Source organism: Megachile rotundata, chromosome 6 (assembly GCF_050947335.1).
Source record: "Megachile rotundata isolate GNS110a chromosome 6, iyMegRotu1, whole genome shotgun sequence".
NCBI lineage: Eukaryota > Metazoa > Arthropoda > Insecta > Hymenoptera > Megachilidae > Megachile > Megachile rotundata.
In genome coordinates, this window is record NC_134988.1 from 7,443,675 (window position 1) to 7,471,436 (window position 27,762).

Here is a 27,762-nt window from a genome sequence, read left to right on the forward strand (position 1 = left end):
TCTTGTACAATCATTTTCAATTGTAGGTGAAATTCACCACGCATTTTAAAAGACATTATTGAACGATTGGTATGCGCTTTATCCTGATAAATCACCAGTGTAACAGTACTTCTGTGTTTAAAAAGTGAAATTCCAAGAGAAGGTGACAAATCATTCTTTTTTCTTTGACTAAGGTGCACCGGATGTAGAAGTGACACAGAATTAAGCGTTTTGCATAGACGATTTCACATGAGTCACACGGTTGGTAAACTTGCGTAGCTTTCTCCGGCAAATAAGCGAAATAAATGGCAGCAAAGACCATCGTCATTGATCTAGTTCGGCCCCGTTCTCTCGAGCTTATCGTGTCTTTAGACAAGATGCAATTTTCACGCTCCGATAGAAAACTTATGCGGCTGATCTATCGAGGAGAGCGAAAACTATACTTAACCTCTACGAATTACCACTAGTAACAATCTTAAGACAGATTTATTTGGTCCAGAAGGGAGAGTTCCTAGAATAACACCACTTCAGATACACTCATTTTATCTTATCAAGTAAATTGGCAATTTATCGCCACATAGCCTCGTGTTTTATAGCTACATGATACATAGTTTTGTGCTTTGCCTTCATGTGTTAACTATGGTTTTGTGTTTTATTATCATTTAGTATATAACTTTGTGTTCTGTTGTACAATTGCGCTTTTTATCTTCACGCGTCGTATAACCTCGCATTATATTGCCACGCGTTGTGTAATTTCACATATTATCGTCATTTGTTGTATAACTTCGCTTTCTGTTTCCAAGCCTTGTTCAGTTTTACCTTTGATCTTCACGCATTACATAACTTCGCATTATATTGCCACGCATTATATCGCCACGCATTGTGTAATTTCACGTTTTATCGCCATTCGTTGTATAATTTCGCTTCCTCTTTTCAAGCGTTGTATAGTTGTGCTTTTTATCTTCACGCGTCGTATAACCTCGCGTTATATCGCCACGCGTTGTGAAATTTCACATATTATCGTCATTTGTTGTATAACTTCGCTTTCTGTTTCCAAGCCTTGTTCAGTTTTACCTTTGATCTTCACGCATTACATAACCTTGCATTATATTGCCACGCATTATATCGCCACGCATTGTGTAATTTCACGTTTTATCACCATTCGTTGTAGAACTTCGCTTCCTCTTCCCAAACGTTGTATAGTTGTGCTTTTTATCTTCACGCATTATATAACCTCGCATTATATCGCCACTCGTCGTGTAATTTCGCCTTTTATCGCCATTCGTTGTATAACCTTGCATTCTATCACCACGTTGTATATTTTCAAGTTTTATCTCCACGCGTTGTAAAACCTCGCATTATATCGCCACGCGTTGTATAGTTTTGTGTTATATCAGCACGCAACCAAATTATATCACCATTCGCTATATAGCCAAGCATTACATAACTTCAGCTTATTACTTACTCGCAGTAATTGACATCGCTGATTGTATTCATTTTAAAAACACAAATCTTTTTAATCTTAATTATTTCTTTTCGGAAAGTAGCATAATATTTTGCTTGAGAATATTTTATCACTTGCTTCGTATTATAATACAGAAAATTGTTTCTAAACGACAGAATTTTTGTTCAGCGTTTTCCTTTTCCTTTTTTTCAGCGTTTTGATATAACTATTTTAAATTTCAATAAATTCCCGCTTTTTTTCTTTTCGCGGAAGGTTCACATCAAAACTACAGGGAACAAGAGAAAGTACTAATAAACTATAGTTACTATATTTTTTACATTATATAAAAATGTATTTCATGACAATTTTACAATTTTAATAATAAATTATTACGTATTATTAAAATTAAGGTTATATTGTATATAAAGTTTTCCAGCAGCGTCCTTTTTTTTAAGTAATGTTTTCCAATTTTTCTAATTATTTATTGGTATGTGTGGTAATTGGAATTATTAATGGTCATAATTCAGTACAATTTTAATCAAGTAATACGAACTTATGAGGACATGTGGCTTTAACAAAGCAGCGTGGAGCGGCGCCATATGTCATACAGTCGGCGAAACAATCGATTTATCACGACTGAAGTTTAGAGGAACTTCACAGGATGTTATCTTATGAAATAGGGATGTTAATTAGTATCCAAGATTATTTTATAATGTGTACACCGTTAACACATAAATCGTTTCCTATTGTAAAGATGAAATATTACTGGAGATTTTGAAAAAAGAATATTTTCCCGCCAAAAGAATCACTATGGTCACTTGACAAATATTATCTTTCACATACAATTTCAATCTATTAAAATTTCTCCTAAACTAAAGCAATTTAATATATTAAGTTTTTAATTTAAAGTAAATTTTTTTGTGCGAAGAATATTCTAAAAATTGTTTCGTCTAACATTTTAAAGTAAAGATAATACAAATTTTGAAAGAAAATGTTTTCGCGCCAAATGTGTCAATATTCATTCAACCGATATTGTTTGACAGATAATTGTAATTTATTAAATTTATATCTACATAAGTAAGCAAGGTATTCTCTTAGTGAAAATAAATTTTATTATAAAAAGAGAATACCATAAAAATCTTAGTAGAAAGTTTTATATGTTAAAAAAGAAATAATGGAATTGTAGAATGCGCATGCGTCACTGCGCAATCGAATAAAACAATCTTTTTGAATAGTTTACAATTAAGGTAGCAATGACATGTGTCAGTTCACCCGTGTGACCCTCGTCATTACCACACGTTTCACGGTAACGAGTATTTTATAATTAGGAGAAAGATAGATGTGATACAATTTTGACCTCTTCACCCTCGGTGAAAGTGAAATAAAAGTTCTAGTTACGTTGGCAAAAGTTCAAGCGATAAAAAATGTCGACGAGAAATAAATATTTGATTATTCGACACTAACGGTGTACAAAATAGGAAAAACAGAATATTTCGTAGGATCGGTGATTGCAGAAATAGATTCGTCGCGATGTTGTAAAGGGGACGGACGATTGTTGAAATTGTGGAAATGGTCGAAGGCGGAAATAATGGTATCTCAACCGGACGTAAAGGGAACAGCTTGTTCTCGCGTGACAATTCGAAAGCGAGAATGTGGAAGTGGGTAAGAAATCATTAGAAAAGATGTTTGTAAGTGTTCCAATTATGATATTACTATTAAATTAACTGCAATTCACTCTGGATCTAGATAGAAATCTTATAAAAAAAAATAAGTAATAAACAATAAATAAATAAGTAGGAACTAAGCAATTAATAAATGTATACAATTAACAATTAATATACAATTATGCAATTAATAATGGTAATTAATAAACATTTATGATTTATAAATATATATAATAAATAAATAAATTGAATAAATATGAAGTAAGTAAGTTATGAATAGTGAAATAATTATTAGTAACAAAGCAATTAATAAATACATTGATAATATATAACTACATAAATAAGTAGAAAATAAATAATTAATAAATAAGTATTAAATAAGCAAGTAGTAAATACATAAATAATAAGTAAGCAAAATTACAGTATACATAATAAGTACATAAGATACATAAAGATATACATAATACATATATAATGTATTTTCATATATACTGTATTAAATATTAAATATATAATGTATTAAATATTAATGTATAATACATATGTTATATACTAAAATACATAAAAATACATAAAATAAAATACACACATACATATATACATACATAAAATACATAATAAGTAGTAAATAATAACAAGCACAAGTAAACATAATAACAAACTTAAATAAAGCAACAAATATGTAAGTGTTAAATAAATATGAATACGTAATATTATACTAAATAAATAAGTAAATATAAATGAATAATAAATAAAAAAAATTATCTAGTAATAAATATGTATGTAATCAATAATTAAAATAATAAATAGTAATAAGCAAGTAATACAAAATAAATAAACAAGTAACTAACAAATATAGATTGAAATACACAACTATTTCATAAAAAATAATAATAAATAAACATGAAATAAATTAGTAAATGTAAATAAGGTAAAAACAGATAAATAAATAAATATAAAAATGTCATGAATAGATAAATAACTAAATATAAAGATGTTACAAATAAATAAATAACTAAATATAAAAAGTTATAAATAAATAAATAAATAAATAAATAAGTAAGAAAGGAATAACAAACCAAGTAAGCAATAAACAATTTATCCCACCTTGTACATACATAATATTATTCATAAAGGACAAAACATAAAAAATTACTAAATTTTCATTCAAATGGCGCGTGCACGCTATAATTGAATTTACGAAATTTATCCCGTCGAGATATATAATTAGCGTTAATTACTTACGTTAGTCAATTAATTAATCAAAATTGCACAAGAATGACAGATAATAGGCCAGGAAAGCTAGAAATTGTGAGAAAATAAATGCACGTGTACACATGTGAACGGGGGAACAATATGTATAACTACTTACATCTGTATCTAGAATCTTGTTTCTTTGACTTTCCATGAACAGCAACCGCCTTGAAGAATCTTTGCAGCTGCTTAAATCGGGGTCATGTCAGCGCTGCGAGTAATACAGCTGTGCGACTATTTCATGAGAATGTATTGTATGTGTACATAAACAGTACGTGCAAACAATAACGTAGGCTTCTTGCTAATACATTGGATATTATTGCGATTTGAAATTGCATTTAGATATGTGTATGCATGTATACATGTGCATAAATGTAATCCTTAGAATACATATATGTATTTGTTACTTTTATGGTGTTTTCACATAAGATACTAACAATAAGAGTATCTAGGGAAAATTGTAAAGTGCACGGAGGGTCTACAGAGAGCTATAAATAGAGAGTGTAGGAACGGACTAGGAAACATTTAGAGAAAATTTAGGTTGTCTCGAGAGATAATTAAGATTTAGAGAAAATTTAAGAAGGAACTTGTTGACCTTGCACATGTAAAAATAGGCAGAAAAATTATATAGTGGACATTTCTTACTTTCTGTGTACTTTTCTTTAACTAAAGGAGCACTTGAATGTACATACATTCAAGTGAATCGTAGGTTTCTATTAAATAAGAAGTTTAAGATCATTTTTTTGCGTAAAGTATGTAAACTTGAAATTATAAAATTATAAAATTTCAAATATGTGAATTTAGAAATTTTCAATCTTCAGATTTCCAAATACATAATTTTAAGTTTCATATTTCCAAATTTTCTGTAAAAAGCACCTTCCTCCATTTTGAAGAAGTATTGCTGTATTATAGATTAGAGACTCTACAATTTCCACAAAACATACAAGTTTCTCATAGAACCCAATACATTTCCGTCCTCATTCCTTTTACCAAATTATACCGTCTTCCATCAAGATATCAGTAATCCTATAAATAATAGCACAAGTACGTATTAGAAGCAACGTCGTATAGCGATTAAATCAATTCAACGGAATAAGTCGAACGTAGGCACGCAATGGAATGAATAAACGTTTCGATGGTCAAAAATTTCGAGGACATAACATACCTATCGATCGATTCATATGCAGGAAAGAAGAAGGCATCGATATATAGTCACGGACGAAGACGACGACTAACGGAGAAACTTGATTCGGTCAGATTAGACGTCTATTCGGTCGACGACCTTACTTTTACGTAGCCAAAGACATACTAAAAAGGAGAGCTTCCGAATGTTCCGATATTAAAATTACATGTTGATAGATTTTGATATTTGGAAGCTGTTTATACGTGGCTCAAAAGCATAATCTTCAAGTTGTCGACCTTAGACGGGCGTATAGCCTACCTACACTTTTGGAACTTTGGAAAATTTGCAAATTTCAGTTTGGAGCTTTGATGTTTTCTTTTCATTTTTCATTTTTGCAAATGAAATTGAGTGGATATGAAATTTTAATTATCTCATGTGAACAATTATTTGAAACTAAAAGCAGTATGATATATAGGGTGGTGACTGTAATGTTATTCATGATTTTTCTCCCACTTGCAGCCACCTTACGAAAAAAAGTTTACAACAATATTTGCAGGGTATGAAGTGCACAATAGATATTAGTAAAATAAATTTTGAAAACAGTTTGTTCTCTTGGCAAAATCAAGGTCACCTTGGGTTTTTTAAATAGGAACATACATTTTTTTATAAAATGTAACACCCTGTATATATCTATAACAGATATACATATGTATATATGTTTACAATATATCCTTGATGTATCTATAATATTTCTATAAACTTTTTAAGGTTTTGGTACTCGAAAGAAGACAACAAATTTTATAAGAATATTTTCTCAAATAAAAATCGCTTCATTTATATTCTGTCTATGTACTTACTCGTAAACTATTACTACTACTACTTCAGAAGGAAGAATATTGTAAAATAAACTAGACTTTATTCGTTTAAATAAACTTGTATAATGACCTCCAAAATTAAGTTCTGATTAATATACAAATTTGTAAAAATTGTAACAAAAAATGTACAATTAAGTTGCAGCCATGAAAGAACAATTTATTACCATTGTACAGAAAGAACCGTTGATTACGTTGCAGAAGAGTGTCAATAGTATCAATAGCCACATCTTCCCATGTCAGAATGATTATGGACGCGAACGAGGTGGTTGCACGATAATGATGGTGTCTCGTACAGCTATATGAACAAGTAACCATACGTCGACTGCACACCTATGTAGAAAGCATCACGTTTGTATGGCGGTCGTGGTATGTAGGTCAGGAAGTCGATGTTGCTAACAAGTGACTCGACACCGCTAGCTTTCGTCGCACCAAATTTCAGCCTCTACCAAATCTGGTCCTACGCGATTCGTCGAATTACCGTGATGCTGAAAGTGCCCTAAAAAAGTACTCGCTAACAGTGAGTCACCTACTTACTTCCGCCAACGTATATGTAAGCGAGCGAGTGAGTACGGCTCACAGTTTTGCATCTGGATGTCAGTCACGTGTTCGAAATAAAAGTGTATCATACTTTGAAGTGTGTTAGCGTTCCAACACGAAATCGAGGACGGGTGTATCGATGTTTTAATGGAATTACAAAATATTATCGAACGGTAAATTATTATATGGGTCAGGTCAGATGTCACATATTTCATGAGAACAATTCCTTGCTTCGCATGGATTAAGAATTTTTTATTTTTTTGTGATTTTCGAGATTATGCTATGAAGATTTATAGTGTGTGTTACTGTGGGAATAGAGTAATTGTAATATTCTGAATATTTTGATAATGGCAATGACAAGAACAAGAAAAAGGACTAGGACAAGGACATGGCAATGACAAGAACAAGGAGGACAAGGACAAGGACAAGGACAAGGACAAGGACATGGCAATGACAAGAACAAGAAGAAGGAGAAGGACAAGGAAAGGGATAACGATAAGAATAACGAGGATGCCAACAGCAACGAAAATGATAAAAACAATAACATGATGAGGGCAATGACAACGGCAATAGCAATGACAGTGGCAGTGATAAAGTCAATGTCAATGTCAATGTCAATGTCAATGTCAATGTCAATGTCAATGTCAATGTCAATGTCAATAGCAATACTAAGAACAATATAAATAGCAACAGTAACTACAATAGTAACAGCAACAGTAATAGCAACAGTAATAGCAACAGTAACAGCAACAGTAACAGCAACAGTAACAGCAACAGTAATAGCAATACCAATAGCAATACCAATAGCAATAGTAGTAGTAATAGGAATGACAAAGACAATAACACTAACACTGACACTGACAATGACAAAGACACTGAGAATAACAACGACAATAGCAATAGCATGACCATGATAATGAAAACGGCAACAATACAAAAAAAAATACAAAATTTGTTCAATTAGAAGAGACCAGTTTCATTAAACTGATGATTTGGTAGAACATTATTACCAAAGTGGTCATACTGTCCAGCAAAGGGGAAAATTTCGTCAAAATTCGAAATTTCCTGGTACTGTATTAAGGGGAATTAAATGTAGGTTAGGTTAGGTCAGAAAAAATTACGGTTTCTTGTAAATTTGGCGGAATTTCGAACAAATTTATAGTGTTTCGTGGCTGCCCCATGAGTCGAATGCTAGTCACGTGCACGTGCATTACGTTTCTAATTGAATATCCAATCGCGACCTCTTCTCGAACGACTGACACGGAATGCACCAGGAAAACGAGACGTGGAGGTGACGAGGAACTCGGTTAGCCGCTACTTTTTGACAAAAGTTACTTGAACTTGACAATACTACAGCTGCAACTGATACTCTTAACTGTGATCTATTCTCCTCGTTCAAAAATACATTCTTCTGTTTCAGAAAACCAACTTACTCTTCTTACATTATTATACTATGATCAAAGTGATATTTTTTGACATTTTTAGGTTATAAAATAGGTTAGGCTTACATTAAATATCTAGGTTAGGTTCGGTTGATAGATTAACACGTTCCGTGCCAAGCCATTTTTGCCTGACTTGTCGTTCAGGCCATTTGATATTTTGACTAAAGATCGATATATTATCACACAATATTTCATTATATCATCAATACATAAGTAGTTCTCTTGTTTAGAGCAGTTATCACATCGTGTACCACCGGTGGTACACGTGGCGCTGCGATCAGTTCGAGTGCAAAAGTCAGTCAGTTCGAAACTTTTCGGTTAGTAAAAAATCTGCTACACTCGAATTTGTTGAATAAAAAACGAGAGAAATAAAATAAATTATTTAATAAAAGAAGGAGTAGGTAAATATACGGAGATAACATTTTTTGTTTTTCATTTATTTCTGTTGGAAAACAAGTTTCTATTATTTACTTCATTACTACTATTATTTTTCTTTTATTATTTTATTTTCATTTCTTGCTATAAAAAAAATGTAAAAAAATTCGGTACTGAAGTAGCAAGACAAAAAGCTATAAGAGTAATAACGTTTTGCAGCGATTGCCCGAAAAAGCCGTCTTTATGCCTCCCTTGCTTCAACAAAATGCACCATTAAATGTAATTATTAATTATTGTATATATAACAATTAAATAAACTTATGTGTTTTGTTCTATACTGCATCTTGTATAATGCTTTATTTTTTAGGTAGAAATATAGTTTACAGAATTATATTTGTAATAAAATATATGTTTTCAGCACATTGAATAAATATGACTGCGTGTACCACCGGTGGTACACGTGGCCTGACGATCAAGTTTACCGTGTACCACCGGTGGTACACGTGGCACGGAACGTGTTAATAAATTAAGTTGATAGAATGAGAAATTAAGTGGAAGAACCTTTAGGAAGATTTAGGTAGATTTATTTAGTCTGAGAATAATTTAGAGCCTAGGAAGAATCTAGGGAAAACTTAAGAAGTCCGCCATTTTTGTAAAAGTAGACATTTAGAAATTTGAAAATTTAGAAACTTTATAAATATGAGATTTGATGATTTGAGAAATAAAATTGCCAGCGATTGAAAGCTCCTACCATCCCCGTCACGGTTTACGATTACGTTTTTATGATTTATTTTAAATTCCAGTAGTTTCAATGTTTTTTGTTTTTAACGTATTCGTAAACGGTAAGTTCGTCTGTTAAATGTAGAGAAAGAAAGGATGAAAGGAAGGTTTTTGATCGCGTTTAAGCAGGAAGAATCGGTACGATGATCAGCGAACCACGACACCCTAAACTGGACTGTCTACTCCTTGATGGCCATCCTTCCATATCTAAGTTAATTGTTGTTTCTGCTTCACGCCAACAATGAGATGCGTTCATACCTTCACCTCGAACATGATCATTATCATAGCCGTGAAATTTAATAGTTTGTAAGAAAGTGTTTCGAGAGTTCGAACTACGCTTTTGTTTATCAATTATTGTTTATGATCGAAATACGAATAAAAATTGAATGATTATATTTAAATTATATAATATATGTATTCATATATTTATTATAGATATTCAAAGTCACATTTGTTAAGGAAAAATAGTTTTTTGTTATAAAAATATTAAATCATATATTTATACAATGTAATTAAATATAATAGAATATATTACAAGATAATTAAGTCAATTAAATTATGCAATTAAACAATCATTGTGTTTTTAAATTTATTGTTAAGTTCTATAGCTACAAGTATAAAGTACGAGTGTTATTTACAAAATATGTAACAAATGAATTTTGTTCGTTTCTTCAAAGTATGCACAGTATACATTTTAGTAATATATAATGTATACTATTGTAATTTATAATTTTGTAATAAATATTAATATTATTAATTTCCAAATAAATAATTTTCAATTGTTAAGAATATCAACTTTTGATTTCTATACAGTTTAGCCATAAATATGGTCGAAAGTGTCATGGCGGATACGTCGTCAAACGTTGTCACCTTAAGACTTTAATCTTATATTAATTACGAACGATAGCAAATGAGACGTTCATATTTTGAAATAAGATTATGATACTATGAACAATTGTAATTATACCATATTTTGTATCATTCATTCATTTTTAATTTTGATAGTGAACATTTCCTCTATAGCTCTCTATGTATTTTCAAATGCTTGCATTGGAAAGAGAAAAAATATATACAATTCAAATTTCTAAATCTCCAGATCACTAAATCTCAAAATTCACAATTTCCTAAATTTTCAATCACCAACTAGTTAAATATCTCTCCTCGAATGAATGGACTAAAATCTGTTTACAATCGCGCGTCTCACGACGCCATGACATCGCAGTCTCAGTCATCCTACGACTTCAGGACGCGTATCAAAAGTTGGCCTAAATACCGAAGGCACACGTAAGGAAAGAAGAAGAGTCACTTCAAACTATACTCTTGAGAACTTGAATTCAATTTTAATACCATGTGCGCCGTCGCTCGGAGCGCTGACGTCGTTCTCATACACGCGTTTCTTATCCTTTATCATTACGTGCGAGAAAAGTATCGTGACATCACGTTCCCGCGAAAATTTCCGCCGGCTTCACAGCATTAAGGGAAGTATTAGCATCGAATCCCTTTCTCTTCGGACAAAAAGGTCAATGATGGATACACTGTGATTGAAATACAGATTGAGTCATTCAGCTGTCTCTCAGATCAACCCACGTCATTTTAAACGGTGAGTGTACGATTAAGTACAGTGACACTTATACCTACCGTTTGTATATTTTTATCTTTACATCACATTATTATTTTCTTTGCAACTTCTGTGAATGTATGTATGAATGAATGTATAAAATTTTTAAATTTCAATGTATAAAATGTGACAATATGGTTATGTCATTTGAAAGGTTACGAACGAAAATTTTGACGAATTTTATTTAATTACCGAATGTTTCTCCCTTATTAATTTCGAAGTAAATATGAATTTGCATGAAAACGAGTCAGCCTCGTTCTCGATGGCAACCAGCACGTCGGTTTGATCGGAGAGGTGGTAGAGAAGAGCTCGGCTATGGAGGGGGACAGAACACCTGGACGACTTCCTGCCAAGGAGTAAGCACTTCAGTCTTCAGGAAAGATCGTTTCACTTTGGTCGACTTTGAATTCGTGTATCCAACACGACACCTGCTTCTTCGTCAAAGAAGAAATCGTCGCCGCGCGTATTCGGTTCCGGTTTTCATTCGGTTTTGCAGGACTTCCGGATCGAACCGCGAAATGACGTGAATCTGGCGGTACGGCCGGTGAATTTGAATGACGATCAGTGCACCGTTTTGTTGGATTAGGAATATTTCGCACGGGTCGAAGTGTTGTTGAAGAGAATTTTTTTGTTGAATCTCGTTTCGGGAACAGAACTGTTGAACGGAGAAGATTTCTGGGTCATGGAGAGAGTTACTGTGTGTCTTTTTGTCATCGTTGCTTTGCTCGCACAAGGTTTGTTTTTTATTTTCTTGTTCGGGGGATCGAGTGTACGGTGAAATTCGAGACTATTTGGGCAAGAGTTAAGCTTTAAAAGTAAAGTATATTATTAAATAGGATCGAGTTATTGTAACTGTAAATTCTTGTAAACGCGTTTTAATTGAATTGCAGTTACGGTTTCATCCTTTCTAATTTATAGTTTTTTATCAAGTTCTTCTGCTTCAAATAAATTCTTCTAATTGGAACGACGGAACTTGTGAAGTAACAGAATATTTTTGTGATGGAATATTATAAATTGTGATTTATGTAATGGGAAATTTGTGATATTGCAATAACTTGATAGTTAAGTATTATAACAAATTATAAAATATAATATAAAGTATATTATAAAATATACTTACTTGTAGAAATATAAAATATAAATAAATAAATGGTAAATTTAAAGTATTTCAAAACTTTCATCCCAAAATATTGTAAATAGTAAACAGAACAATAAATAATAATAAATTATTTTTTAAATATATAGAAAAATGTTAGAAACAGGAAGCTTTAACTATTTTAGTATTTTATAATAGAAAAATGAGTAACAGTAAATTTGCTATATTTAAATATGTTATCATGTTAATAAATTTATGAAATATTTTATGAATATCCTCAAAGCAAAATATTTTAAATATTTCAATATTTGAATAGTGAAATACTATTAATAGATAAATAAATAGTGATAAATTATATTTAAATGCTTTAACAGCAAACTATTAAAATTAATAATAAAATACTAATAACCAACAAAAAATAATAAAAAGAATATATGTATAATAATAAATTTTCAATATTTTAATAGTTTAATATTAAAGTCTGTTAATATATTAACAATTCTAATAAATATTTTATAAATTTTGTAAAACTAAAATATCTGAATAACTTGACTGCAAAATAAAATAAATTGTAAAATGTATAATTGCATATTTCAAATATTTAAATATTTTAATAGTCATGCGTTAATATTTTACAATTCCTAATGTTTTATTACTAAAGCAAAATATTTGACTACTACAATTTTTATAAAATATATAATAAACCATTTATGAATGTTTTTCTATTAAATTCTGTTATTAAAAAAAACTTACATTTTGTGAACTTACATTTTTTCAAAAAAATGAATTAAAATTTAAATAAATGCTATTTCACATTCAATTAAAATATTTTGCATGCAGATAATTTATTTTTATGATTATAATTTTTAGATAAACTTGATAGAGAGGGCAAGTTCAGTTAATGCTTAAGGTTTATGAAACCTACTGTTTAGCTATCTTAAAGAGAGTATCCGCTCTCTGTTTTGTGTTAAATAAGAAGTTAACTAATTAAGGCTGCGTAAAATTCGCGAGATTCTTATGAAAGAACATATTCTTCTCATAAGATATATATCTGTGTGAAACACAATATGATTTTATCTGACGACTTTATAGCTCTGTAGAAGATGTTCTTAAAAGTACTTCTCGTTGAATAAAATTACAATATTAATTATATCTCTGTAAACAGTTTATTTACATCAGCTTTCCTCCGTTTTATTAAAAACCATTCTGATAGTACTTATTAATAATTCACAATTATCAAGTTAATAATTTAGTAACATAAACCGTATTATATAAATTATTCGAAACTAACCTAAAAAACGATGAACGCCATTTTGAAATCTCAAGCGTCCATCTTGTGATACAACTTTGAAATTCAATATATATATAATATAAACACCTTGAGAATTATATATTTGTGAATTTAATGTTGTAAAAATATAATCTTTGTAACAGATCAAACGTTCCAACAATCGCGGTTTGATTACTATCGTTAAAATATACTACTTCAAGGCGAAATATTATGTGGAACTGTAGAAATTTCTTCGGCTATATATATCTTTGTTCGATGAATAATTCTTCTTGTTGGTGAAACCGGACATAAGTCTCTTAATCTCTATATAAATCTATCTTGGAAGGGCAAATGATTCTTTAGCGTCGATTTCACTGGTACGAGGCTAAGAAACTCGTTTTCCCAACGTATAACGTATAACGTATGTGCATATGCGTATTTAAGCGTGGAAATCCATTTTCATGTTATAATACTGTAAAATTTACAGCACTGCTGTAAATCGATTCACATTTTTAATTATCGCAGGCTTAGACTTCTTTTTTTCTTTGACCTAACCTCAAAGACATCTTTTTACTTTTACGGTCAAGAAAATGGTATTTAGTTAAATTTATTGGTTAGGTTTGTTTTCAAATTCTCAAAATTAAAAGTCAATTACTAAAATATTTGTGCTACTCATATATTAGGCGAGAATTTTAAAAATAAAACTACCAAAGCTTTGCAATACTAATATTTTCACATATTCATATAATTTTACACTTAGAACATAAGTATTTTAAATTTTTTATCTTATTTTCTATTTGAATACTAATACTCTTTAAAACACAAAAGGGCGGGAATCTATTCCAATTTAAAATAATTACATAGTACTGAAAATAAGATTAAATCTACATATGTATACAGCATTCATAAACTGTTGACATTGAAATTAAAATTTAAAATTTATTTTTCCTGATTTTAATATTAATCTCTTCAAAGCATAAAAGGGCGGGAATCAATTTGAATTTGAAACATGTAATCACACCATAATGTTTTGAATAACATTACTACTTTTACATATGTATACAAAATATTTAAATAACAGGTTTGAATTTAAAATAAATGATACGTTTATGAAAGAAACTTATTCTCTCTGACTTAAATATTAAACAAAAGGGCGGGAATTTTAAAATCATTACACCACTGAAGAGATTAAAATTTGTACATTTACATAAGAAATTTTGAAGTTTAAAATTTCAAATCAAACCTGTACATATACAAAAAGAAATTTATCAATATCGGAAAAGAATTTATGTCATTTACTTTCAAACGGGCTCGTGTAACACGATCAAATTGTTTCATAAGGCGTTTCATTGTGTTCTATTAGAAAAATTGTCGCAGATTCGAAGATTAGACTGCATACATTGTATGCGAAAAACGATTCATGAAAATGCCTTTCCTACGTTGAACGATCGCAATCGGTTCTCATAGTAAAACGACAACTGCTCGTATTTCTCACGTTTCATTCAGTATCGCGTACTCCTCTGTTATGCAGTTTTCAGCTACAACATGAATACGATCTTCCCAACTAATTACATTCTTCCGCTCGTTCGTGACAAACTTCCCGTTTCTTCTGAGCCCTCTTATTCCTTTATCTTCCTTTCATCTTTCGTTCCTGCTTCTCTTTCACGACAATTAATTGAATGATTATACTAGAGTACTTAATTCATACATGCTATTAAACCACAATGATGAATGTAACGTTTGTACTAGCATTCTTTTATTGTCTTACAATGGTTGTTACTCATCAACAATACGAGAAAAGATCTTTTTCTGCTTTTATAAATAATTAAAATCTCATTAACTGTTATATTATTAGCGAGTAACAGTTCATACCAGATTGCTGCATGTCGTATGGGTTTTAGAGCACGGATTGTCTGACATGATTTTATGGCAGTGACATTAATTGCATGTCAGGATTAAACATTTTTGAGAAGTGATTACATTTATATTTTTTCAATATTTTTTGTGGAAAGTAACTTTTGATTGGTAAACATTTATGTTGTGGCATGTCACTTTACAGTGTGAGGCATATCAGTTTAAAATTGGGATATTCATAAAAAGATAAACAGTATAAACATTTGCTGAACATAGACATACCTAATAAGAAATGAGTAAATTGTCAGTTATATAAGCCAAGAATATTATATTGTTGCATATCACTTTATTAGGAAATGCATGTCAATTGGTTTTTCAAAGATCAGTGAAAATAGTCATCCAAATGTTATGGACTACCTGTGAGTTGTATCAAAGAATAGAATTCTATTATCTTGTAGCATGTCACTTCTTCTATATGTAGCATATCAATTTAAAATTGATAAATTCATAAAAAGACAAACAGTGTAAATATTTACTAAACATAGACATTCCTAATAAGGAATTATTTTTTAGAGATCAATGAAAATAGTTTTCCAAACGTTCTGGACTACCTGTGAGTTGTATGAAAGAATAGAATTCTATTATCTTCTGGCATATCAATTAAAAATTGTCAAATTAAATAAAAAATAAATAGTATAAATGTTTACTTGATATTCCTAACAAGAAATGAGTAAATTGTCAGTTACAAAACAAAAAAAATTATATTATACTATTGCATATCACTTTGTAATGTGTGACATATCAAATTAACTTTTAAGGGTGAACAAAAATGTTTAAATATCCCAAAGTTTTTGTTAACTATATTGCAGTAAAATTCAATTAATTGTTACCTGTGTCATGTAGAACAATTCTAAGTTGCATATCATCTCGTTACAAATGTCATATCAATTTAAATTCTAAATGATCTCTAAAGATAAGTTAAATGAAGGCAAATGAAAACGACTACATAAACGCATCATCAATATTTATAATGTGAGATGATTTTTAATTATAACAAGTATTATATTATATTATTATGCTGCATATCACTTCATTACGTATTACATACTAATTTAAAACATAATGTTTGATAAAACTGCCTACCTGAATGATTCTTCAATGTTCTTAATATTGAGTAGGCGATTGTTGTAGCAAATGGCGAAGGTTTTGTGTTGCATGTCACGTAGTTACGTTTGTAATAACGCTTATGGCATATCAATTTCAAGCTTAAGCTTTGAAGGAAATGGCTACATGAACGTGCCATCAGTATTCTTAATACATAATGGGTAATTGAAAAAATATAGTACTATTATTTTGCTGCATGTCCCTTCGTAACGTATGGCATATCAATTTAAAAATTGAAGATTCATTACTAAAAAATGTTTTATCAATTTTCATGATACAAAATAATTGATTATTAGAGCAATTAACAAAGTGATATTTTGTGAAACAAATTTAATAATATTTGTCATATCAATTTGAAGCTTGAAGTTTAATGAAAGAGATTGCATAAATATTTCATTAATATTTTCTTTACAATTTTTATATAAGTAACTAATTGTCAATTGTTACACACAGTAGTGTTGTACTATGTTAACGCATGTCACTTGTATAAGCTTCATTTCCATTGAACATGGCGGTAAAAACGTTTCACTAATACTTTTAATACAAAATGGCTGACTGAAACCAAAATACTTTTACCGCGCTGCTGCATGTCATATCACATTCATTTTGGAATATATAAAGTTTACTAAGATTTAGTAAGATAAACCTGTAAAACTACAATAAAAGAGTGCTTGTGGTATATCAGTTTAACGCTTAAACTTTTACGAAAGTAGCTACGTAAACTCAGTATTAATATTCTTAACACAAAATGGCTGATAGTATAATAAATAGTCAGTTACAATCAGTTTCTAATATAATATTTCAACAGAAAAATCAAGCATATGGCGATGCATACTTCGTGTAATATTCCTTCGTGTATCGTTTCGACCTACTAACCAGTATCATAGAAATCAGGAAGAGATCGGAAAACTGGTGGGATCTGTGAAATTATCGAAAGTGACTGACATCGTAGGCAAACGGTGCAACGCATGTCAGTTTCTACCTTGAAAACAAAAGGTCGACGTGTTTAATTAGCTTGGCTCAGTTCCTAATTTCCCACAATTCCGTGAAATAACGGGAGACGACGAAGAAAGAGGAAGAAGAAAGGCGGAGCCCGACCTTCCTTTTCTCACCTACTTTTGCCCTGGTTATCCACTTTTCTTCGGACGTGGGCGAATCGTCGAAACCACGTGCTCCCTTTCAGATATCCGCTTTTAGAACTTTGTCATTTCTACATCCATAATGTCGGTACATGTAATGTAACATTCTGTATTTCAATTCGTTGCAAATAAGTTTAATTTAAGAACTTTAGGTAATGGAAAACAATATTTTATGCAGTTTACGATTTGACGTTGTATAGTATATTATATTACTGATATATCATAGTTATATTATGGATATATCATAGACACATTATAGATACATTATAGAAATATTATAGATATATTATAGATTGTAACGAGGCATATTTTTATGTATTATACAAGTTTATGTAAACGAATGAAGTCTAGTTTATTTTACAATACTCTTCCTTCTGAAGTAGTAGTAGCAATAGTTTACGAGTAAGTACATAGACAGAATATAAATAAAGCGATTTTTATTTGAGAAAATATTCTTATAAAATTTGTTGTCTTCTTTCGAGAATCAAAACTTTAAAAAGTTTATAGAAATATTATAGATACATCAAGGATATATTATAAACATATATGCATAGTATATCTGTTATAGACATACAGGGTGTTACCTGTAACGCTACTCACGATTTTTCTCCCACTTGCAGCCACCTTACGAAAAAAAGTTTACAACAATATTTGCAGGGTATGAAGTGCACAATAGATATTAGTAAAACAAATTTTGAAAACAGTTTGTTCTCCTGGCAAAGTCAAGGTCACCTTGGGTTTTTTAAATAGGAACATACATTTTTTTTATTCATAGCTTTAGGGGACATCGAGACGAATTCAAAACACATATTACATGATATTTTTATTAACATATTACTCGATTTACAGAAGTGGAAATGTAAAGTAAAAGACCGGAATATTACGTGATGGAAGGCGGCATATATTTTGAACATGTAATTAAATAAAGTGTATTTTTCTTACATTCTAGTCGCGTGTTTGCATTCAGCAATCTCTTCGGAATCAAATAATGGTTACACTACCAAAGTCAAAAGCTAAGTACTTCACATTTCCACTTCTGTAAATCGAGTAATATGTTAATAAAAATATCATATAATATGTGTTTTGAATTCGTCTCTAAAGCTAAGAATGAAAAAAATCCATGTTTTTATGGTTTCTCAGAATTCTTAAAAAATTAACAGCAAATTTTGACAGTGTTTCACTATGTTATCAAATGATGTCAGAAAAGTCTACTCATAAATCAAAGAAATTCATACACACACATTCTGTTGATGATCTGTCTGACCCATATTTAAGCGGAAATTCCACACTGAGAGAAGATGAAGCAATCACTCATCCTTACAAGTGACATCCTGTTTTATCTTCAGAAAAGACCCAGATTTGTTTGCCAATACAAAAGTGTGGACGTCAATATTAGAACAAAAGAAAGTTTTGCAAGAATGTCGTATAATGTAACATTTGAAACAAATTTCAGTTTTTGTATGAGAACACTGAACCATTGACTTGTACTCATAAATATATTAACTAGATTTGCAAGAAAATTCTTTCGTAATTCATAATTCATACTTTCATAATTCAATACATTCTTTTAAACTACACACGAAAGCCTATTAATATAATCTTAATAGATTCTCTTCTAACAAAATTCGAAATAGCCTAAGAGTTTTGGGAATTTTTGCAACGTATCTTAACAAGTGCTTCGAAATTTTGTGTTTTATTGAATTATTGTATTTAGTCAAATTATGTTGGAAGATGTTTGGTATTCAGGTTTATTACAGGATGTCGATGATAGAAAGCATGAAAGGAGACTGAAGAAGAATAAGCTAAAGATTTCTAGATAACGGTTTGCAGCAATCTTTTTAATAAGAAAATAATTTTGCCAGTGTTCGTTTGCCCAGTAAATTCATTCGAAAAACAATAGACGGTGACACACAATAGGTTCGAAGAAAACAATTGTACGGCGTATTTGCAAAACAAGAAATTCATCTTCACGCTTGAGATTCCTAGAAAAAAGTCGTCGAATTATAATGACGGCTGCAGCTTCAACTATTTAGCACGATTTACATAGTTGTGTAAGAAAGTACTCTGAACTTTTCTTTTTAAGTAAGTAAATAAAGAAATGAAGGATACTGAGAATTGTGATGGGGTTTTGTTTGAATAATTATGTTTATTATTAAATGTTAAAGATATTGGTATTCTAGTTCTTCAAATGTTTATTATATTCAATAAATTGTTATTATCGTAGAATAAGGGTCAAAAGGAATTTAGACATTTTTCTTTGTGGAACAGTCTGATCATTTCCATGTCTGATGAATTTATTCGTAGACTATGTTGATTATTAAGTACTACAGATATTTTAATATAGTTGATATTCTAGTTTTTCAAATCTCGAGGAATAATATTTGATAAATTCAATAAAGCGTCGAATTCGGGTATGTTTCCCGCCTTTATTCAGAATGACGCCATATTGGCGCGTAATTCAAATACGTTCTAATTGTGATCTTACAAATATTTTACACTGTAAAATATAATCTTGATAAAAAGATACATACAGTACTTGATTATAGCTTTATACATAAGTAAATAACAAACTGATACGTCATTCATTTCTTTCTTTACTGTAAAATAAAAAACGTTTCAAAAGCTTCTTATTACTGTATGTAAATATTAATATATTAAAATTAATAACTCTACGTTGGACTTTCGAGTAAAGTAGTTCAATAATTTCATGTAAGCTAATAACTTTCAAAGTGATTATAATACTGTATCATGTTACCGAAGTGAGAAACAACTGATTTCAACGTGATTAAGTGAAAAATGGAAAAGTTGCAAATATTTGAAGATCAATTATAATGCAAAATGTCGGATGTATTGATTCAGTATTTATATAAGAACGTATTAAAACATTAAAATATGTATTAAAATGATAGAGTACAATTTACGCATGGAAAATTTCATGCAAACGTTCAAATATACAATAATATATGTATAGATATCATAATTGGATTTTCCTAATTAACAATGATGCTAAATATATAATTTGCGCAGCAAAACACTTATTAATTTAATAACGTGAACAAACTTCGTTACAGCTCTTTCGACCTGATTGCGATGTCATGAATGCTCTGATTAAGATGTTACAATTTAATGTAAGACATACAGCAACAAATTGAAAAATTTCAACGAATACCGCCATCAAAGCCTTACTGTCTTTTTATAATCGATCGTTAGTGTCCATTAATCGAATTAGTCTTATCATTATGGGGAAATTATTCAACAGAGTAAAACAACGTACTACTAATAGAATATTACAATGTAGTGTATTATTATGTTATTAATATTAATATACCTTCTTCTCCCATATTACAATTGCAATATTTCCTAAATTAATTTCGACCAAAGAACGTGGTCTTACGTCCGCCATTTTAAAATAGTACGCCACATAAAATGTTTCTAAATAATTAGTTCAGAATGAGGTTACACGAATTCCGCAATTACTTATGAATTTGATACGCGAACAGTTTGAAATGTCTCAATCGTGTTTATCTAAATTGCAAAGCGGTCTTAAATAGATGGTCGTGGTTGTAAATCAGGTTTTATCCCGCCGAAGAACAAGGATATATTTCTAATTAGCTAACGTCACCATCGAAACGACATTCCTTAACTAACAACCAGCTAAACGGTTCCAAGTGTCGACACAGAAACCATGGCTATGTAACGGTTCGTACTATGTGATTTACATATTTATCAGTCACTTTGTCTACTCTGCCTGTAAGGGTCATTAGTGAGCAGAAAATTGAGAGGCGTAAATGTGACGCGTTTTGCGTAGGACGGCTTAGGCTTCGTTTACGATTAGCTGAAGAAAGGGGAAGAGTAACATTGCGTCAAGCAATACTGTGTACAGTTTCTACATAAGTTACATTAAAAGTAGAAGTTGTAACATGGCATTATACTTTGGTACAAGTTTAATTAACCCCTTCACCTACAATTTTGTAAATAGTTCATTCACAGTTCAATAATTATTGCTACAAGTTGAAGATAAATAAAGAAAATTGAAAAGTTAGACACGTTATGTTATTCGAGTTAGATGCTTTATTCAATGATCCTTGATTGTAAAGATTATAAACGGAATTGAACGCAAAATTCAGTTACGATGAAAATATGAGTCTGACTTGTCATGTGTGAACTATAAGATACGTCACGAGTGTGATAAGATATTGTAGAGCAGGGAGTTAACTATCATACATTTAGAAAGTTCTAATCCATTTATCTTTACTTTGGTCTGATTCAGTTCGAGTTATATTGGAATATGAATCTTATAACGCATACTATTTCATACTAATTCTAGTACACAATTATAGTGTAATTTCATTATTTCACTTCTTCACTTATTACCTTATTAGTCTACATTCTTCTTGTCTTATTCCTCAAAACTGTTGTTATTAAAAACATCTAGGCGTAGATAAAACTGCAAAGGAAGCTAAGGAGTTTAGAACAGAACCCAATAGAGATACTAACGAAAGTTTAGAGGCAACCCAGAAAGAGCTCATAAATCTAGAAAATCCGAGTTGCATTAGAGCAATATTCTCCCCTTCTTTCAATCATCTTACTGTATTAATGAAAGAAAACTGAGTACGTTAAACACAATTTATAAATCATGAAACAACCCATATTTTCTCCCGCATCGTACTTTCGAATAAATAAAAAAGTAGCACTAAATACTCACCGTACACTTTCTTTAACGCGACTCCAACTGACTCTTCGACTCGAAGTCTCAGCTTCGCACAAAACTAATTGTGTCTATACACCAGGTGCCTCACACGAATTCGAACATGTATTTCAAATTTCGAGTACCTATTGTAAACATATAGGTAGAAGGAATGTATTTACAGCATAGTAGTAGCTTTATGTATACTTGCTATATGTAGCATTAATATAGCATATACATATAAAGGTATAGTACAGTAAACATATTACATACCATTACAGTTTGTGTTTCAAATTTCCAGCTACGAATCATGCTCAATAGGAAGATGTTTTTAACATTTGAGGTTATGGTTACACCTAGTTTTATCAGATACTCTGATACTGATATTGATGATCTTTCTGATTATGATGCGATGATACACCAGTGGGTCTACAAACCAGATGTCTCACGCGAAATTGAATGTATATTTCAAATTTCGAGTACCTACAGTAGACATATAGGTAGAACAAGAATGAGATTTTAAAGTCGTTCCAAACGATTAAACGTGTTTGGAACTATCGAAAACGATACCAAACACGATTATTCTTGATTTCACGACGACCGACGTCAATGACGACCAAGTATTGTCGTCGACGATGAATTATAGAGCTTTTAACGTGCTTCCAGTTGATTCTATGTATCAAATTTTATCGTAAACGATACCAAACGGTTTTTTATCAATTCGAAGATCGAGGTCGACGACATGTTCCGTCTTCAGATCACCGGCAAAATCTATACTGCAAATTTAGGGTGTCTCAGAAGCCTACTCTAAAAATTTTAAGTAGAAAAATACAAAATTTGCGTCCTCTAGCGTAGTATAAGTAAATAAATATAAAAATGAAGAAATGCAGATCGAGTCGTCCCAAGTCTCACTATGTTCAGCAATCACGCTTGGTCTTTGAAGCGTCGAATAATAAATTTTCCTTTAGTAGTCATGAGCTCTTCGGCTTGACCACGCGAGAACGCAAAGACCGTGAAAGAAATAGTAGAAATCGTTCATTTTCTACGTGCAAGCGTACAACAGTCTGCTGGTTGGAATGCAAATGGCGTTAGAAAGCAACGATCTTTTCGATTATCGGCACCGTTCGATGACACTGACGCATATAACCCTCATTGTTAGTGTATCAAAATGAAACGATTAACCTTTTCTGGCAATTGAGGTCCTTAGAAAATCTTATAGGAGTTTTGTTCTTTTCTTTGGGGATTTGGGGATTTGGGAATTTAGAGATTTGGGAATTTGGGAATTTGGGATTTGGGAATTGGAGAATTAGGGAATTGGGGAATTTGGGAGATTGGGAATTTAGGGAATTTGGGAAATTGGGAATTTGGGGATTTGGGGATTTGGGGATTTGGGAATTTGGGATTTGGGAATTGGGGAATTGGGGAATTGGGGAAATGGGGAATTTGGAAATTTGGGATTTGGGAATTTGGGAATTTGGGAGATTGGGAATTTGAGAATTTGGGAATTTGGGAATTTGGAAATTTGGGATTTGGGAATTGGAGAATTAGGGAATTGGGGAATTTGGGAGATTGGGAATTTGGGGAATTTGGGAGATTGGGAATTTGGGGATTTGGGGATTTGGGAATTGGGGAATTGGGGAATTGGGGAATTTGGAAATTTGGGACTTGGGATTTTGGGAATTTGGGAATTTGCGAATTTGGGAGTTTGGGAATTTGGAAATTTGGGAGATTGGGAATTTGGGGATTTGGGAATTTGGGAATTTGGGAGATTGGAAATTTGGGAATTTGGGAGTTTAGGAATTTGGAAATTTGGGAGATTGGGAATTTGGGATTTGGGAATTTGGGAATTTGGGAGATTGGGAATTTGAGAATTTGGGAATTTGGAAATTTGGAAGTTTGAGAATTTGGGAATTTGGGAGTTTGAGAATTTGGGGATTTGGGAATTTTGAGAATTTACGGATTTTGGGAATTTGGGGATTTGAAAATGTAAAAATTTAAGAATTATGAGATTTGCAAATTCAGAAACTTTCAATTTGTGAATCCCAAAATTTCAGAATGAGAAAGTTTGGAAACACAGAAACGTAATAATATTCACGTAACTTTTATCAGTTGTATATTACGAAACTATTATTACGCTATTGAAGCGAATAAGAAGAATCGTTTGCTACACTTATTAAAAATGTTTACCTGCAATTTTCACTATAGAATGTAGATTATAACGTGTTGCAAGGTATAGAAAGAAATACGAGTTCATATATAATTCTACGTTTCTCCTGCTGTTTTCTTCCTTTGCCTTATATTACTTCTAGATTATAATCGTGCTTTATGAGTGCCGTCAATGACAGTAGTAGAAATCGTGAAATGCATTTATTAAAAATGTTGCCTTATCGCGCAGTTTCCACCGTAGATTCTAGTATGTTGCAAGTATAAAAAATACGAGTTCTACGTAATTCTACTTTCCTCACCTTGTTATCTTAATTTACTTCATAATATTCTTAGATTATAATCATGTTTATGGGATAGATAGTAAAAGAAATCGTGAAATCCACATGTTGCAAATATTTCGTTATTATGTAATTTTCGCTGTGAAAGACAAATTGTAGTAATTAATACTGTTTGTAAAAACGTATGGCCATACACCTATAAATTAAAATTTTCTTACATACATTAATTCTCAAATTTTCCAATTACTGAATTTTTAAATGCGCTAGTCTATAAATTATGAATTTCCACGTTCACTTTTCATGGTTTAAAATCGCCGAATTTAAAAATGTTCAAATTTCACAAATTCTAAAATTCTACAATACCGCAATTTTATAATTTTGCAACTTTGCAATTCTGCAATTCTATAATTGTGCAATTCTTCAAATATTCCATTGTTCAATTATTCAATTGTTCAATTATTCAATTGTTCAATTATTCAATTGTTCAATTATTCAATTGTTCACTTGTTCAATTGTTCAATTATTAAATTACTCGATTATTCAGTTATTCAATTTTACAATTCTACAATTATACTATTCTACAATTCTGCAATTTTGCACTTATGCAATTCTGCAATTGTACAAATGCAAAACTGTAAAATATAAAAATTTTAGAATTTTAAATTGCTAGAAGCATAAATTTCTAAATCCTCAAACTTTTGCAGTTACGAAGTTTCAACGTTCTAAATTCTCGAATCTGCAAACATCTGTATTTTCAAGTTTTCAAGTTTCCATGTTTTCACACTTTAAAATGTCTAAATTTTCAAAAATTTCCAAATTCAAAAATTCCCAAACACTAAAACGTTACTTCAATTTTTATAAAACTCTGTCTTTCCTCATTTTCATAGTGAAACAAATTTCCAAGTTTCTAACAACGTGTCTTTACAAACGTTCGTATATAGTGATTCAATAAACATGTATCGGGGTGTGACCACGAGTACCCCCATCCCGCAATTAGTATGCTAAGGGATATAGCAGCGAAACGAAACGAAAGGAACGAATAGGAAGAAGAAATGGTTACGCAAACTGACGAGTGAAAATTTCGTGATGCGAGTGGATTCGAACTTCCGTCGAAACGTTATTTGTCTTAACGTGCACGAAGTTGCACGCGTAGACCGGCATAGCCGATGACTTCCTAGGTGATTGCGCGATAGCCTCAGGATGTGAGCTGCTTGCATTATCGTTTCCGTTACGGGCTCGTAACCTTTTCTACCGTGTTATATTCGCGCACAGGTAGCGGCCGGTTGCTCAACATTATTGATTTAACCGCTTGTTATGATCTAGATACAATCTGATCTCGGATGCGCAGTCATATCGTTCACGGTGTCGACAGCTACGAGCTACAATCGATACATCGGGAGTGACGAAATTGATATGCTTGCGAATCAAGATAAATTGAGGTTGTAACGTTCGATTGGATTGTGTCTGTTGATTTTGAAATATAGAGTCAAATGTGTGACGTGAATATGTTGTGTGATTCAGTGATATGAAAAGTTGTAGAATGGGAGTGGGGGCATGTCAATTAAATGTCTGATGTTTTATGAGAATGACTTTATTTATTTTTTAATACGAGATAATTGATGTTAGTTACCGCAAAGGATAACGTTATTTTATTTATTATGTCGTTGCATATCACTTGGTTGTGGATGGCATATCAGTTTAAAATTTCAGATTTGACAAAAATAACTGTATAAGTATTTTATTAATATTCTTAATATGAAATAGACGATGTTAGATGCAGCAAACAATATCATTATGTTATTGCATATCGCTTGGTTGTATGTGACATATCAGTTGAAAGTTTCAAATTTGATAAAAATAACTGTATAAGTGTTTTATTGATGTTTTAAATGTGAAATAGTCGATGTTAGATGCACCAAACATTGACATTATGTTATTTATTATATTTTTGCATATCATTTCATTGTTTGCGTCATATCAATTTACTGTTTTAGGTTTGATAAAAATAACTGTGTAAATGTTTTATTAATATCGTTAGAACGAAATGATTGTTCGTGCAACATAGAGTAAATTATATCCCAATGTTGCATATCACTTGTTATTAATGGCATATCAAACTGAAACTTAATATTTTCAGCAATAACTATTTCCAGTATAAATATCTCATCAATTCTTAATATGACCAGTTATTAATTGTAACAAATAGTACAATTATATTGCATTGCATATCACTTCCTTACGAACGACATATCAATTTAAAACCCTGAAGTAAGATGATAATAACTGTATATATGATCTGTCAATATTAACAACACAAAACAATTGTTTGCTAAATACAGGAATAGTAGAATTAGATTGCACTGTTGCATATCACTTCATTACATCTAATATATCCATTTAATTCTTATAGTTTAATGACAACGACTGTATATATGACCTACCAATATTACCAACACAAAACAATTGCTTGCTAAATCTAAGGAAGAGTAGATTTATAATTGCTCTGTTGCATATCACTCTGTTAGACCTGGTATATCAATTTAATTCTTACAATTTAATCACAACAACTATATGTATAAATGTTATACCAATATTCTCAATACAAAATGACTACCCATTAATAGTTGCAAATAGTATTCTATTACTATATAATTATACACACTAGTTTATATAATTAAATCATATTGCATTGTTGCATATTATCTCATTACATACGACACAACAAAGTTTAAAGCTTAAAACTTTTTAATCTTTAAAACTAGTTTAAAACTTCCCAACTAAAAAAAAATAAAAAGTATAATCAGATGTACCATTCCTCTTAACACAAAATAACCACAATCAGTCATATAAAAAATGGCAATATAACGAGAGTCTACACTAAACTGCAAATATCCCCGTACTCATCAACCTTTTACAGTTCACCATAACAGTCAAAGTGCGAAAGTACTCGCTTATCGTTGTAGCAATACTAAAATTAATTACAGGAAGGAAGCTCGAAATCAAGTTCGCGATCATAA

At 30.9% G+C, this 27,762-nt stretch overlaps 2 protein-coding genes across 5 annotated transcripts in view; one reads left to right on the forward strand and one right to left on the reverse strand.

Moving 5' to 3' along the window:
* LOC100880537 (uncharacterized) overlaps positions 1-27,762 on the forward strand; it is a 56,000-nt gene that overhangs the window by 2,148 nt on the left and 26,090 nt on the right. Inside the window, exon 1 of one of the 4 annotated variants that reach the window (XM_076532503.1) lies at positions 11,434-11,825. The exons of 2 other annotated variants lie outside the window; for them this stretch is intronic. In XM_076532503.1, coding sequence (XP_076388618.1) covers positions 11,774-11,825 — 52 coding nt within the window. In that variant the 5' untranslated portion in view covers positions 11,434-11,773. Of the gene's footprint in view, positions 1-11,433; positions 11,826-27,762 lie in introns of those variants that run through there. One more of the 4 variants, XM_012290633.2, reaches the window with a different exon arrangement.
* Positions 22,369-27,762, reverse strand: part of LOC100880426 (putative serine protease K12H4.7) — a 30,916-nt gene continuing 25,522 nt past the window's right edge. Inside the window, exon 9 of the mRNA XM_003705531.3 lies at positions 22,369-22,447. Within this exon, the coding sequence (XP_003705579.3) occupies positions 22,384-22,447 (64 nt within the window). The 3' untranslated portion in view covers positions 22,369-22,383. The remainder of the gene's footprint in view (positions 22,448-27,762) is intronic.